General features: G+C 35.0%; 1 protein-coding gene and 1 long non-coding RNA gene across 2 annotated transcripts; one reads left to right on the top strand and one right to left on the bottom strand.

Annotated features, from left to right (window-relative positions):
* Window positions 1–5,144: 5,144 nt before the first annotated feature.
* LOC133825209 (uncharacterized protein At3g49055-like) lies at window positions 5,145–6,237 on the bottom strand. Its single transcript, XM_062258186.1, has 3 exons — window positions 5,648–6,237; window positions 5,415–5,491; window positions 5,145–5,277 (listed from the first exon to the last, which is right to left on the bottom strand). Exons 1-3 carry the CDS (start codon window positions 5,738–5,740, stop codon window positions 5,145–5,147), a joined length of 303 nt encoding a protein of 100 aa, XP_062114170.1. The 5' UTR covers window positions 5,741–6,237.
* Window positions 6,238–9,536: 3,299 nt separating this feature from the next.
* On the top strand, window positions 9,537–9,800 carry LOC133821443 (uncharacterized). The gene is made up of 2 exons (XR_009887581.1): window positions 9,537–9,613; window positions 9,733–9,800. It is a non-coding gene; the product is annotated as an uncharacterized LOC133821443 (long non-coding RNA).
* The last annotated feature ends 5,169 nt before the right edge of the window (window positions 9,801–14,969 follow it).

Raw genomic sequence — 14,969 nt, 5'->3', positions numbered from 1 at the left:
TTTTTATTTAATGAATCTGTTTGAACGGATTGCCAGTTTGTTTGAACAGGTTCTGACTTTCCTGTTTGGGAAGATTTTTCATTTTTTGGCTGATTGGTTTCTGATTTGTTTTCCACGATCTAAAGGGATTCTAAAGGGTATATAATCATCCTTAGGTCGTTGGTTTTTTTATTATTTCTCTTGGGTATTATTTTCCAAATATTTTCAAGTTTTAGAGAGACTTTTTATTGTGTGAAGAACTTGAGTCCAACAAGTTCTTAGTGGTTTATTACAGTGTACTTCTGTATTGTTTTTCTTTGTGCTAATTGTGCAGGTTGAACACACTTGGGACATTGTTCATCAAGCTTCGGGAGAAGTCTTGTTCGTGAGTCACTTTTCGAGAGGAAAAGTGCAAGTGTTATGATTTGAAGGGAGTTCAAGATCTTAGCACTTCATAAATTTGATTAGGAGTTTAGATTACAACAATTGCGACAAATTCAAGAGGGAGTCTTTATTTGTATAAGTCAATTTGGTTTTGTAATCGTTTAGATATTCTTCTAATAAATTTCATTCTCTGGGCGTGGCCCCGTGGACTAGTAGCAATCTGCAAAGATTGTTGATACCACGTATAATTTCGTGTGTTCTTTACCTTATGTTCGTTTTTATTTTTTGGTGATAAACTATTTAAACATATCTGGTTTCTGTTCAAACAGTCTCTGTGTCTGTTTAAACATTTCTGTAACAGTTCAGCAATTAATTAATTAAATTGAATAATTAAGTTGGTAATCATAAAAAAATGTAATTTCAATTGGTATTAGAGCGGTTCACTAAACTCTTAGTGAGATCTTGTGGTTATTTTCCCGTTTGATTTGTTTTGTGTGAAATGTCTTTCTTTGCAGAAGGTAGTTCGGTGTCTCGACCTCCATTGCTTAATGACTCAAACTATCCATATTGGAAAGTTAGGATGAGAGCTTTCATAAAAACTCAAGATGAGAAAGCATGGAGAGCAATTTTGTCTGGATGGTCACCTCCTACTGAAAAAGGTGAAGATGGAAGCACAATTGTAAAATCTGAACTTATTTGGGATACAAAAGAAGAAAAATTATCTAGTTATAATAATAAAGCTCTTCACGCCATATTTAATGGTGTTGGAGAAAGTTTTATAAAACTTGTTTCCACTTGTGTCTCAGCTAAAGATGCTTGGACAATTCTTAAACTCAGTTTGAAGAAACTGTAGATGTCAAAAGGTCTAGATTTATTATGTTACAAACTAGGTTTGATGACCTTAGGATGTCTGATTCTGAAACACTATCTGAATTTTATGAGAGATTATCTGATATTTCTAATGAGTATTTTGCACTTGGTGAGAAACTTGATGATCCTGTTCTATTTAGAACAAGTGTTCGAGTTCTTCCTGACAGGTTCAATGTTAAGCTCACCGCTATGGAAGAGGTAAAAAATTTCAGTACTATGAAGGTAGAAGAATTGATGGGATCACTTCGTACCTTTGAATTAAATCAAAAGATTCGTCAAAAAGACAAGCCAAGTACTTCCAAAGAGAAAGAGAAAACCATAGCTTTCAAAAGCACTGAAAAAGAAGTGTCAGATGATGAAGATGGTAATAATGAAATGGAAATGCTTGGAAAGAATTTTCGAAAATATATGAATAAGATAGGAAATAAGAAGTTCAATGGCAAGATGTCAAAAGGTAATCCTTCTTCTCTTAAACCTTTTCAAACTAATAAAAAAGGTACTCAGTGCAGGGAATGTGAGGGATTTGGTCACATCTAGTTTGAATGTGCAAACACCTTGAAAAAGAACAAAAAAGTTATGATTGCTACTTGGAGTGATAATGACTCTGAAAGAAATGAAGATAAGGAAGGTAATGTCGCTCTCACTTCTATTTTGCCTATTTCTAAACCTGAAAATGAGAAAATTGTTTGCTTGAATAATCTTTCAAAAGATGAAGAAATTACTGATAGTGATGAATCTGAATTAAATGATGAGTCTTTGAGTGAATCTTACAAAAATATGTATGGTTCATAGGTGAAAGTGTGTTATGAGAATCGGTCATTGGTAAGCAAAAATAAAGATTTATCCTTTGAAATTAAACAACTTACTGACTTAAATGAAAATTTTGAAAAAGAAATAATTTCAAAATTTTTTGAAATTAATAAGTTGTCTAAAGATTTGGATACTCTTGAGAAAAATGTTAGAATGCTTAACCCTGGTTCTACTGTTTTTGAGAAAATACAGAATGCAGGTCAAAGAAGTCATGTGGGACTTGGTGCTTCAAGTTCTCAAAAATCAAAGAAAACTGTTTTTATCTCAGCTGGGATGCTATCGTCTGATGTTCCTGTGTCATCTTCACCGAAATCAGTTACATCCAATTCTCATATTGTTCCAATAGAATGGACACAGTCTGCAGGAAAATCCAATGGAAAATTTGAAAAATTCATTCCAATCTGTCATTTTTGTGGTAGGAAGGATCATATATTCGCCCTAAGTGTTTTACTCTTATGAATTTTGCCAAAAATGAATATTTTGATAAATTCAATTATTTTGATAATTCCAAAAGAGCAAAAAAGGAAAATGTTCAATCAAAGAAAATATGGATAAAAAAGAATAATTGTTTTGTTGGTTTTACTAATGAATTTGATAGATCTGCTTCTTCATATTTTTGGTATTTTGACAGTGGTTGTTCAAGACATATGACAGGTGACAAGTCTATTCTTACAGACATAAAACCTATGCATTGTGGATCTGTTACTTTTGGCAATGGAATTGAGGGTAATGTTCTTGGAATGGGTACTCTTAACTTTGAAGGGTTGCCTAGAATCAAAAGAGTGTTACTTGTGGAAGGACTTAAAGCTAATCTACTATGCATAAGTCAAATTTGTGATCAAGGTTATACTGTTAACTTTGACAAAGAGAATTGTTTTGTTTTAAACAAGAATGGTGAGAATGTTCTTGAAGGTTTTAGATCTAATGACAATTGCTACACTCTTCTGCCGTCTATTATGTGTCAATTTGTTGTGAGTAATAACACTGATGTGTGGCATGCTAAACTTGGTCACATAAATTTCAAAACTTTGAAAAAATTGTCACATGCAGGGATTGTTCGTGGTTTACCTAAGTTAGGTAAAGTATTTGATGGTAAGTGCAAGAGTTGTCAACTTGGTAAGTAATTAAAAATTACACATAAAAGTGTTTCCGACTTAAACACTTCGAAAGTTTTAGAATTGCCCCACATGGATCTTATGGGTCCAATTCAAATTGAGAGTATAAATGGGAAAATATATATTTTTGTTTGTGAAGATGATTTTTCTAGATATACTTGGGTGGATTTCTTGAAAGAAAAATATGATACTTTTGATGCCTTTAAAACTCTTTGCTTGAAATTAAAAGTTGAAAAAGATTGCAACATTGGAAAAATTGTTCGTATAAGAAGTGATCATGGTAAAGAGTTTGAGAATTCTGTCTATGATGATTTTTGTAAGTTTGCAGGTATATCTCATGAGTTTTCAGCTCCCAAAACTCCTCAACAGAATGGAGTTGTAGAAAGGAAAAACCGCACTCTTCAAGAAATGGCTAGAGTGATGCTAAATAGCAAAAAATTGACCAAACGGTTATGGGCAGAAGCAATTAACACTGCTTGCTATATCATAAATCGTGTTTTTCTCCATCCAGGTACATCTAAAATATCTTATGAAATTTGGAAAGGTAAGAAACCAAGTGTGGCTTACTTTCATGTTTTTGGATGTGTTTGCTACATTTTGAGAGATAGAGAAAATCTTGGTAAATTTGATGCTAAGAGTGATGAAGGTGTTTTTATTGGATACTCCACTAACAGTAGGGTTTATCGTGTGTATAACATGAGAACCCAAACTGTAATGGAGTCGGCTAACGTTGTTATTGATGATGCCAGGGATTTTTCTGAGTTTTATACTGAGGAAGAAATTGATAGGTTTATTGATGAACCTACTGAAAAACACGAAGAAGCTTGTGTCAGTGATACTACTATTGCAATGTCTGGTGCATCTGTTCCAACAGATCACAAATCCGATGAAACTTATTCTGGACAGACAGAAAAGAAATTTCCATATATTATTTCGGACGAAGTCGAAAAGGAGCCATCAACCAGAGTTAAATTAAACCATCCTGCAAATTTAATACTTGGAAATCCAAAAGATAGTATGGTAACAAGGAAAAAGTTTAGTAATGTTGTTCAATTTGTTTGTTTCTTATCTTTAATTGAGCCTAAAAATGTGAAAGAAGCTTTAACTGATGAAAATTGGATTAAAGCTATGCAGGAGGAATTGGAACAATTTTTTAGAAACAAAGTGTGGATCCTTGTGCCAAGACCGTTGCATACCAATATTATTGGCACAAAATGGATTTTCAAGAATAAATATGAGGAATTTGGTACAATTGTGCCAAATAAAGCAAGATTAGTGGCACAAGGGTACACACAAGTGGAAGGAATAAACTTTGAAGAAACATTTACACCAGTTGCAAGACTTGAATCAATTAGATTATTATTGTCTATTGCTTGCTTGATTGGTTTCAGGTCACTACAAGAAAAAGCTTCATTAATAGCATTGCATTTGGACATTATTAAAAAAACGCTATTAAAAAGTTACATAATCTATACAGCATGCACTGTTCATTGGCGGGAGTATATTATTTCATTGGCGCTTAATTTTTTCCTTTTTTTTTTGTCAAAGCTGCTTAATTGAAAAAGGAAAAGACAAAGAAAAACCCATTTCCCCTCCCTCATTCCCGTCTCTCTCTCTCTCTTCCCACGTTACCCGTCTCTCCCATTTTCTCCATTTTCACTCCATAGCATAATCCATCTCTCTCTCAGAGGAACCCAGACGAACCCGCCTCTCCCACCCACTCACTGTGAATCTCTCTCTCAGAGGAACCCAGACGAACCCAGTGCCTCTCCCACCCGCTCACTGTGAATCTCTCTCTCAAAGGAACCCAGACGAACCCAACGCCTCTCCCACCCGCATCTCGGTTCTCTTAGTCAGCACCGACCAAGGGTCTCTCTCGGTTCTCTCAGTCAGTGCCTCTCCCATCCGATCACTCTCTCTCAGTTAGTCAAGCAGCTCCGAAGTACACCTCTACCAAGCAAGTAAGTGCATGCATTTTTGTTTCTTCTAATTGTATACATTAAACTCATTTTTAAAAACAATTCTCTCTCTTTCCTCTAACTCCTTGATGTATAACCTGTTTTCTTCAATAATTTGAGCTTGTTTCTCTGTAAGACTCTGCAATCGCTCGGTGTCTGACCTGGGCATAGTGCTGATGTTAAGTAATAGAAAACACCAAAAAGAAACTCCAAGGGGCATAGAAAGATGTGAACAGATAGAATTGTTTTTAAAAATGTTGTAGTTTTCTCTTTAGTAATTGAATGGTAAAGGGTATACCTGGATTCTTCCAAAGATCGCCTCAACTTAGTTATCTCAAGCCGTAAATTCTTCATTATCCTCTCCACAGTTGATGCCTAATAAGAAAATTTCAAAATGACAGTAATTAGATAGTTTTAACATTTGTCCGATTCTCAAAGGCCAATCATCTAGTTCCAGTTTTAGGCTAATAATGAAATTGGTGTTGGCCATTCTTAATCAACTAAAGTAAGGTAATCTTAGTACATACATACCAGGCTTACTACCTCCTCTTCACACTCACTGCTATCTAACTTGGTTCCTGAAAAACTCTCTAGTGATTGCTCAGTGTTCCCACTTCCCATCATAAACCCAAAACCAACTCTCTGCAAACCTCGCTCCGCAATCTGCAAAAGGGCAACTCTCTTCTACTCGCTATTCACCTTCAACCTCTTCTCCACAGCTTCCTTCTCCAACAAGGCTGCTCTCAGCAAACTGTTGGTATCTCTATTCTCCTCTGTCAAACTCACCACACTATTCTCCAACTCCCTCTTCTCCTTCTTCCTCAATTCTTTGTACTCATTCACCTTCTCTTCAGCCTCAGAAGCAAGTCTTGTAACTACCAATAGCTCTTCAGTCAATTCCAATTCCAAACGCATTGAATCACTCTTTTCTATGCCTTTAATGAACTTGCCATCATCATCATCATCAGTTTTTTCTACAGCCACATTTTTTATGATCCTTTCCAAGCTCACATTTGCTGATGAAAGAGACTCCAAGCATTTAGACAAAATCTCATTGCTTTGCTCTCTCTTCATTTCCATGTCTTCAATTCTCTCCCTGAAAATTTCAACTTCCTTTTCAAGTTTTTTCCAATTGTGCCCTAATGATTTGTCTCCCAAGCATCTTTTGAGTTGGCTTTGCTCAAAAAAAGAAGAAAAATTGGCCTCTTTTGCTTGTCGATCTTCAACCCAAATACAGTGCTTGCTCTTCATACTCATTTTTTTTTCCCTCGAATTCTCAGGAAAAAAGGAAAGGAAAAACGGAAAGGAAAGAAAGAAAGAAAACTTCACCCCCTAAATTCTCTTCGTTGGTTCTCCGCATTTCATCTCTATCAGGTATCTAATGTTACTCTTTAATTTCCATATCTATGTTTTGATTAATCTAATTTATGTATATCAGCATTTGGGTTTTCAAGAAATTTTAATAATGTACTGAGCTGAGATTCTCGTAGGTGAAATGAAATTAAGTCAATTTTTGGTGGAGTTGGTTTCTTAGAGGTTTCTCTCGTGATGAAATGATGGGATTATTTATTTGTTCTCAATTATTTTTTATCAAATAGACAATTTCTGGGCTGTTGAAAAATATTTTACTTGTTTTTTGTTCTTTTGATTTTGATTTATACATTTATAAGCCAATACTTTGTATGTAAACTAACTAAAACAATATTGGCATATTATCTACTTTCTTATATGAGTTTGCTCTATTTTTGTCATATACTCTATGATGAGTTCTATTTAATATCCAAATATAAAGGTAAAGTGAGCTATTTCATTCTACTTGGAGTGAATTATATGGTACTAATTAAAGAAAACAAATCAAAACTATGATTGGATTCAGAAAACTTACAGTTGTACTTCCATCTTAAAGTTATCTACCAACTTTGATACAAGAACACTTGATGGGCTGTAACAACCCAAATTCGCTAATAAGGCTTAAGGGCCTTGATTAGCATGCCTGGAGGGCATAATGGAGATTACGTGTGATTTTAGTGATTAAGATGTATAATTATGATTTAAAGCATGTTATATGATTACTTGAGTACTTGAGATGCCTGACTATGCGTGTTTGTATGCATGTAGGCCCAGATTAGGGTAGAAGGGCATAATCGTAATTTTGGCCATTAAGGGCATAACTGCTTTGATATATGTGATAATTTTTGAGACCACATTATTATGTGGATATATCTGCGATCTGTGACTCGAGACGATCCTAGTGAGCTAAGTAGCGGAAAAGTCATAGCGGGGATTTATACCCGGCTCGGGGTGAGCTCACGGGTGTAAATGGGAATTTAGTGGATGAGCTGGAGATTATTATAACATTGAGGAATGCTATTGGTGATTAATTAGGTATCGGGAATTAAGCGGGAAATAATAGAGACATTCGAGGAAGTAGCGGGAATTAGGTAAAATGACTAAAATGCCCTTAAGTGGACTAAAGGATTAGAGTTAATTGGGAGGGCATAAAGGTCATTGGACTCTTAAGGATGGGTATTACTGAGGTTTTAAGTTAGTGGAATTTATAGAATATCAAGGAAGTCTGAAAAAGAAGGGAAAAGGAAGAGGGAAAACAAAGAGAGTTTCTCTAAAGTCGGTTTACACTTTCCTTCATCTGTTTCTTGAGAATTTCTGGAGTAAAGCTTAGAGGAGAGCTGGGATAACTAAACATCAAGGATCTTGGCCTAAGACTAAGGAATTGACAGAGGTTTAGCAGGGTTTCACCAACACTTGAGGTAAGGTTCTAGAGTTCATCCATTTCTGTTTCTGGTTTTTAAGTTGTCGTGCTTGAATTGAATTGAATGGAACTTTGGGGAATTCAGGCTTAGGGCTGAGGAGTAGCAAGCCAAGGGAGCCTAGGGATAGCTTGTGGGCGAAATTCTATCAAAGGTATGAATTCTAAGCTTTAGTTCTGATGTTCAGCTGGTTTATGTTGGGTTTTAGAGTTTGGAGGTGGCTATGGTGAATTTTGAGTTTGTGATTGCATGTGCTTGGATTTCAGATGGTTAGGGTGTTTGGGATGAGTGGAGTGTGGTCATGAGGTTTTTTTTAAGTTTGGGTAAGAGTTGGAAGAGGTTTGGTTGAGGTTGGCTCGAGAAAATCGCATAAGGGAAATTTTGGGTGTTGGGCTGTCTGTGACTAGCGCTAGCCTTTGGGCGCTGTAGCGCTAGGCCATTTTGCTGGAAGGGTTTTGGCTTCTGTCTGTAGCGCTATAGCGCCCTCCCAAGAGCGCTGTAGCGCTACCCTGCCTTTTGAAGGGGATTTTAGGGTAATTTGCAAGGGTTTTTGACCTAAGGTTTGGGGTTTGGTTCCACCACCTTGTTTGGTGGAACTAGGTCATCCCGGGGGCTCGGGATTGGCCCTGGGGCTAGGTTTTGAACTTAAGGGTTGATGTTGACTTTGGCCATGATTGTGTTTAGGTGAGCACTAGGGCTCGAGTGGGATCGTGCTCAAGGTGTCGAAGGATTAAAGCTATTGAATTGAAAGGTAAGAAAACTGCACCTGAATGTATGGTTGTGAATGGGACTAAGTGCTCCCGAAAGTTGTATTGTGTCATCGTTGGTATTATGCCAAGGGACACGTATAAGCGGTCTAAGAGTACCGCTCATGAGTTTAGCGCACGGAGCGCGAATTGGCCATTGAGTGCCGGAAATAAAAGGATAATAGATGGAGCTGCCTGTGAGCGCTAGCCCTGGTTATCGTCTGTGCATTATGTATTTGATGAGATGCTATAAGTGTAATTCATTTGTTGCTAGTTGTTCATGCTCTGTTGTTTCTATGTTTTCTTGCTGGGCCTTGGCTCACGGGTGCTTCGTGGTGCAGGTAAGGGCAAGGGAAAGCTGGACCAGGCCTGAGGTGGAGAGCTCCGAGGTGAAATGTACATAGCCAGCCGTTCGATCACCACGGTCGAGGAGTGTGTCAGGACAGAGATTACCTAACAGCTCGCTTTTGCCTTAGTATGGCCAGTTGATGTATCTAAACGTTGTAACTTTTGTAAATGGCTTTTAAACTGTCAATTTTGGGATCCCATGTACGTAAACAATGTTTGGTAATGAAAATGTACTTTTGAGACCAAAACACTTTTAACCCTAGTTCCTCTACCATTTCAGTAACACGCTTTTACTTTAATAACTTGACTAGCAAGTCTGGCACTTTATAAACACATAGTGTAACGGTCTTGGCTATCCAGGGCGTTACATGGGCACTAAATTGTTTCTCTCTCTCTTTACTGTTTTCTGGCTGGAATTGAATTCTGGGTTGATTGGTCTGGATTTTATTGCTGTTTTTTTCTCTGAATTACTGGGTTAGCAATTGTTTGAAGCAGGAAAATCTTATCAGTTTTGCCTAATGATAAAAGCAGTTTATATGAGTTCTGTTTCAATCATTTCAGGACCACAAGAGTACAATAAAAGCAATTTACACGGGTTCTGAATTTCTGGAGTGTTTTTGCTGGTGTTGAAGTTGGTATAGTGTTTCTGTACTTGGCATTTTTTGTTCATACTAGTTCATAACTGTCCTTTATGCCTTAACAAGCTTAAATGATCATTTATTCTGCTGGACTAATCCTGAATATTGTTGCACAGGCTCGATGCTTATTTGTTTCGTCGATTTCAGTTATTCAGGATTCACTCCACGAACATAAACAACGGGTGGACTTGCCAAAAAGTAAGTGTTATGTTTCTGGATAGTTTCACTTGATATCAAAGTACAAAATGTGTCTGTGCATGCATGTTTTCATGTCACTCAAACTACATCAACATCAAGAACAAGAATATTCACAAGCTCATTCCCTCCCTCCCAATACTATTACAATTTTTTTTTGTCACTGTTGTATATGCAAAAACAATCAATAGAATATTCTTTAGATATTTTAATTAATTTCTTCTTTTTGTAGAGAAAGAAAGAAAGATAAAACTTGTTCTAATTGTAGCTTAAATATTAGGATATTAATTTTTATGCATTTTTGTTGAGTGTTCTACAATTCTAACATTTATTATATCTGTGTATTTATATGTATTGAAAGAATGTTAGCTACTTGTTGTCTTTGGTTGATTTGTGTTGAATTTCATTTTCTTATCTATAGTATTTACAAGTTATATTAAATATATGAAAGTGAAACTAATTTTCATTTCCATTCAAGATATTTGGTTTCGTTTGTCTATTAATTGTTTTAATGTTTGCACAATAACTCTCTCCTTTGCTCATTATTGTATTCTCTCAAACTTGTTCCTCATATTTTTTTTAAGGTGGCATAACATACAAGCAGTAACTTATATATCTTCTCTGTTATTTTTTTATTATTATTATTTGTTATCATTTTATTGATTACACCCTAAAAACTTCATATTGTGCATTGTTGCAGGTACTTTTCCTTCGATTAAAGAGAGAAGACATTTCTACCTTAGGTTAAAGAGAGAGAGAGAAGACATTTCTGTAGAGCATCTGGTTTAATCCTCAATGGGCTTATATGCTTATAGAGATTGAATGATCTTATTTGTTTGTTATTCTGTTTAAATCAAACTTGAACTAAATTTATTGTTTGTATTGGTATTATCTCTTGTTCTAAATGTTATACTCATGATCAAATAACAAAGTCAGTAGTTAAAAGGAAACTCTTTCTCAAAACTAGAACAACATATTCAATGGCACATTTAAATAAATGTGTAGAGTGCAAAATGTAATGTTAGTAAAAACAGAAGTGAACCAAAATGAATATAGCCCATAAAACTAAATAGAGAAGAAGAAAAGAAATAATGAAACCAACACAAGAATTATATTGGTTGAAGAACAAAGATCACTGTGATCTTTGTCTCTACTCCAGTTTCGAACTTGATCTCATATTCTTTATTGAACAATTGATAAAGTATGAATCCTATAAGGCAAAGTTTCTTTGCCTATATATGTCACACTCCTCACATATAAATAAATTTATAAACAACTAAATATCTTTGTCCTTTTTTCTCTTGATCTGATTTTTTTGTTTTTTTTGATTATGAAGAAGACTAGGACTTATATAGCTAGCTTAGATAGCAGCTAAGTGAAGAAAATGTTGAACAAAAATTGGGTGAAACTAAACAGGTATTATTTCAAAAATAACTTTAAATTTCAAGTAATATTGAAGGCCTAAGAAAATATATTAAGGTTAATCTCTTTTTTTTAAAAAATATGTAGAGCTACAAAAGAGTACACGGATGCGGCATGGGACTTTGTGAAAATGGTAGAAAGAAATTATGGTTTTCCAAATAAAATTATCTGTCCTTGTAAGAAGTGTCGAAACTTAAATCATCATTGTGTTGATGATGTTTTTGAGCACTTAGTTATAACCGGAATGGATCCAACTTATCGTATTTGGGTTCACCATGGAGAGCAACCCATTGATACTCAAGTTGACGAAGTTTCAAATGATATGGATGCATTTGATTTATACACGACTGCTGCCATGGATTATGTGGACAATAATATAGGTTGTGGAGGTGGTGAAGACGATGAATTTGTTAATGAAGATCTTCAAAAGAAGTTGGAGGATGCGGAAACTCCTTTATATGAAGGGAGTGAGAAATACACAAAACTTTCATCAATTGTAGCTTTATATAGGTTGAAGAATCTGAATGGTTGGACAGACAAAAGTTTTACTGGACTATTAGAACTCCTTTGTGATATGTTTCCCACAAACAATGTACTTCCTGATTCCATGTACTCAGTTAGGAAATTTTTGAGAAATTTCGATTTGAAATATGAAAAGATTGATGCTTGTATTAATGATTGTTGCTTATTTAGAAAGGAGAAGGCTAAAATGGATGTTTGTCCTAAGTGTAGTGTTTCTAGATGGAAAGTTGATAAACACAAAGAATGTTAAAGTTGGTGAGGCTGCCAAAGTTTTGAGGTATTTTCCGATAATACCCCGATTGAAAAGATTGTTTAGATAAAAAAAATGGCTAAAAACTTAAGGTGGCATTTCACTCATAAAAGTATTGATGGGAAGATGCGACATCCAGTGGATACACCTGCTTGGGATTCCATTAATGAAAGATGGCTAGAGTTTAATCTTGAACCACGCAACCTTAGGCTCGGACTAGCTGCTGATGGAATTAACCCCTATAAAAGTCTAAGCTCCACTTATAGTTGTTGGCCAGTGATGCTTGTTATCTATAATTTACCACCTTGGTTGTGCATGAGGGACGAAAATACATTTTTGTCATTATTGATTCCAGGTCGTAAACAACCTGGAAACGATATTAATATTTATTTGGAGCCTCTTATTGAAGACTTAAACAAATTGTGGAATAATGGAGTGCATACTTATGATGCATTCGACAAAAGCTTCTTCAATTTGAAGGCAATGTTGTTGTGGACAATAAACGATTTCCCTGCATATGGAAATCTTGCTGGGTGTACAACCAAAGGCAAGATAGCTTGCCCGATTTGTGGTAATGATACATGTGCAACTAGGCTGAAACATAGTAAAAAATTTTCATACCAAAATACTAGGAGATTTCTCCCGTTTGATCATCCATATCGGTCTAAGAAAGCATGGTTCAATGGAGCTACAGAAGAAAGAGGCCCCCCTAAAGTTTTGAGTGGCAGTGAAATTGTTGAAGAACTAAATCAAATTACCAACGATTTTGGAAAAAATATGAATCCTTAAAAAAGGAGTCGGAATAATAAGGTGGAAGGAATGTGGAAGAAGAAATCTATATTTTTCAATCTACCATATTGGGAGGTTAGTTTAATATATTTTGAAGTTATTTAAAATTGAAAGTTTAAGCTTATAAAATGTAACTTCAATTTGTTGATGATGTGTCTTTAATCTTTGTAGGTTTTGTTAGTTCGTCATAATTTGGATGTTATGCATATAGAAAAAAATGTGTGTGATAATATTATTTGCACATTGTTGGACTTGAATGGAAAATCCAAAGATCATCTTAATGCTCGATTGGATTTAAAGGATTTGGGTATCAAGAAGTCCTTGCATCCGGTGGAGAAAGATGGGATTATACGACTTCCAGCAGTATCTTACACACTTTCTAGATCAGAGAAGAAAATGTTTTGCCAAAGGTTATTTGATTTAAAGTTACCTGATGGTTATAGGTCAAACATTAGTAACTGTGTAGTAGTTGAGGAACGTAAGTTGATGGGGCTTAAGTCTCATGATTTCCATGTCTTAATGCAACAATTGCTGGTAGTGGCCATTCGAGGATTGATGGAGGATGGTCCAAGAGAGGCAATTATAAGACTTAGCAAATTTTTTAATGAAATATGCCAACATGTGGTTGACGTAAAAGAAATCATAGAATTGGAAGCAGAATTAGTTGAAATAATTTGTATGTTTGAAAGATATTTTCCTCCTTCATTCTTCGACCCTATGGTACATTTAGTTGTTCACCTTGGACGAGAAGTGTTATTATGTGGTCCTGTTCAATTTCGATGGATGTATCACTTTGAAAGGTAAATATTCTTAGTAACCTTTCAATAGTATAACATGAATTTCCCTTAACTAATGAGGAAGGTTCCTTCTTTATTTGTAGATATATGAAGTTACTTAAAGGGTATGTGATGCAACCTACACATCCCGAAACATCTATTGCTGAACGTTACATTGCAGATGAGTCAATGCGCTTTTGTGCATCATTTTTGAAACAATCTAATGACGAAGGTTCCTTCATTGGACATAACGAATATAATGATAGTGATGTGATACTTGAAGGTCGTCCACTTCATCGTGGTGTAACTGTTACACTAAATGATAAGGATCTAGCTAGTGGACATCGCTATGTATTATTCAATTTAGCTGTCATAGAGCAATATTTAGAGTGAGTGGATAAACTTATTATCTTCTAATTTCACTGTCGCTTAATTATTGATGGTGATTAATTTTTTTTTAAAATATAGGATGCATCTACAACAACTAAAAAAGAATAACAATACTTTAAGAACCAATCACACTCTACTTTGGAAACAACATACTGAGCTTTTTCCCTTGTGGTTAGAAGAAAAGGTATGGGCCAATACACTATTTAATTTGTATTAATCTGAAATTATGATGAAATTATGTGATAAAAATGTTTCCTTCTGTAGTTTTCTACTGCAGAATTTGATGCTATGTTATCAAGATTAGCACATGGTCCTCGTAAAGCAGTCATATCCTATAAGGGATATGTTATTAATGGGCAGCGATTTCATACTAAGGATGCAGAGAGAACGACACAAAATAGTGGTGTTTATATGGAAGCAACAACAATGTGTAGATCTAGTGCTAAAGATGATGCACAATTGGCTGATGTTGTAGGATATTATGGGTTAATTAATCAGATTATACTCTTGGACTATTACAGTATTCATATCCCTTTATTTAGGTGCAATTGGGCACATGTTGGCAAGGGTGTAAAGAAGGTTGATTGGTATACTCTTATAAACCTACACCAAGGACAAAAAGAGTTTATTAGAGAATCATTTATACTTGCTTCACAAGCTAAACATATATTTTACGCAAGGGAGAATGAAAATTCAAATTGGTATATTGTGTTAAAGGCTCCACCAAGAGGACACTACGAATCAGAAATAGATGATGACCAACATGATGAGAATCCGATTGCTCAAAGTTAAAAAGTACAACATTTTCTTATTAATCATAAAATGTATAGTCATTACTTTTTTATGATATTTTTTTTGTGCGTTTAGTATGATTTTTTTTTATTATTGTACTTATTAAGTTTCTTGAACTGCTTTAAAAATTGTTTCCTTAACTTGAGCATTGTGATTGTCATATTTAAAATACATGTTTTTGTATGATGCAAATTTAGTGCATATTTCAAATTACTTT

This window comes from Humulus lupulus, chromosome 3 (assembly GCF_963169125.1).
Source record: "Humulus lupulus chromosome 3, drHumLupu1.1, whole genome shotgun sequence".
Lineage (NCBI taxonomy): Eukaryota > Viridiplantae > Streptophyta > Magnoliopsida > Rosales > Cannabaceae > Humulus > Humulus lupulus.
This window is presented reverse-complemented; position numbering and strand designations above follow the sequence as displayed.

Bases quoted from the DNA above. Each gene is read 5' to 3' on its own strand.
- LOC133825209 (XM_062258186.1), bottom strand. From the start codon at position 5,740: ATGATGGGAAGTGGGAACACTGAGCAATCACTAGAGAGTTTTTCAGGA. The intron at 5,492-5,647 runs GTATGTATGTAC...TTTTCTTATTAG, and splicing joins AAGAGGAGGTAGTAAGCCTG to GCATCAACTGTGGAGAGGAT. The intron at 5,278-5,414 runs GTATACCCTTTA...CACTATGCCCAG, and splicing joins CGATCTTTGGAAGAATCCAG to GTCAGACACCGAGCGATTGC.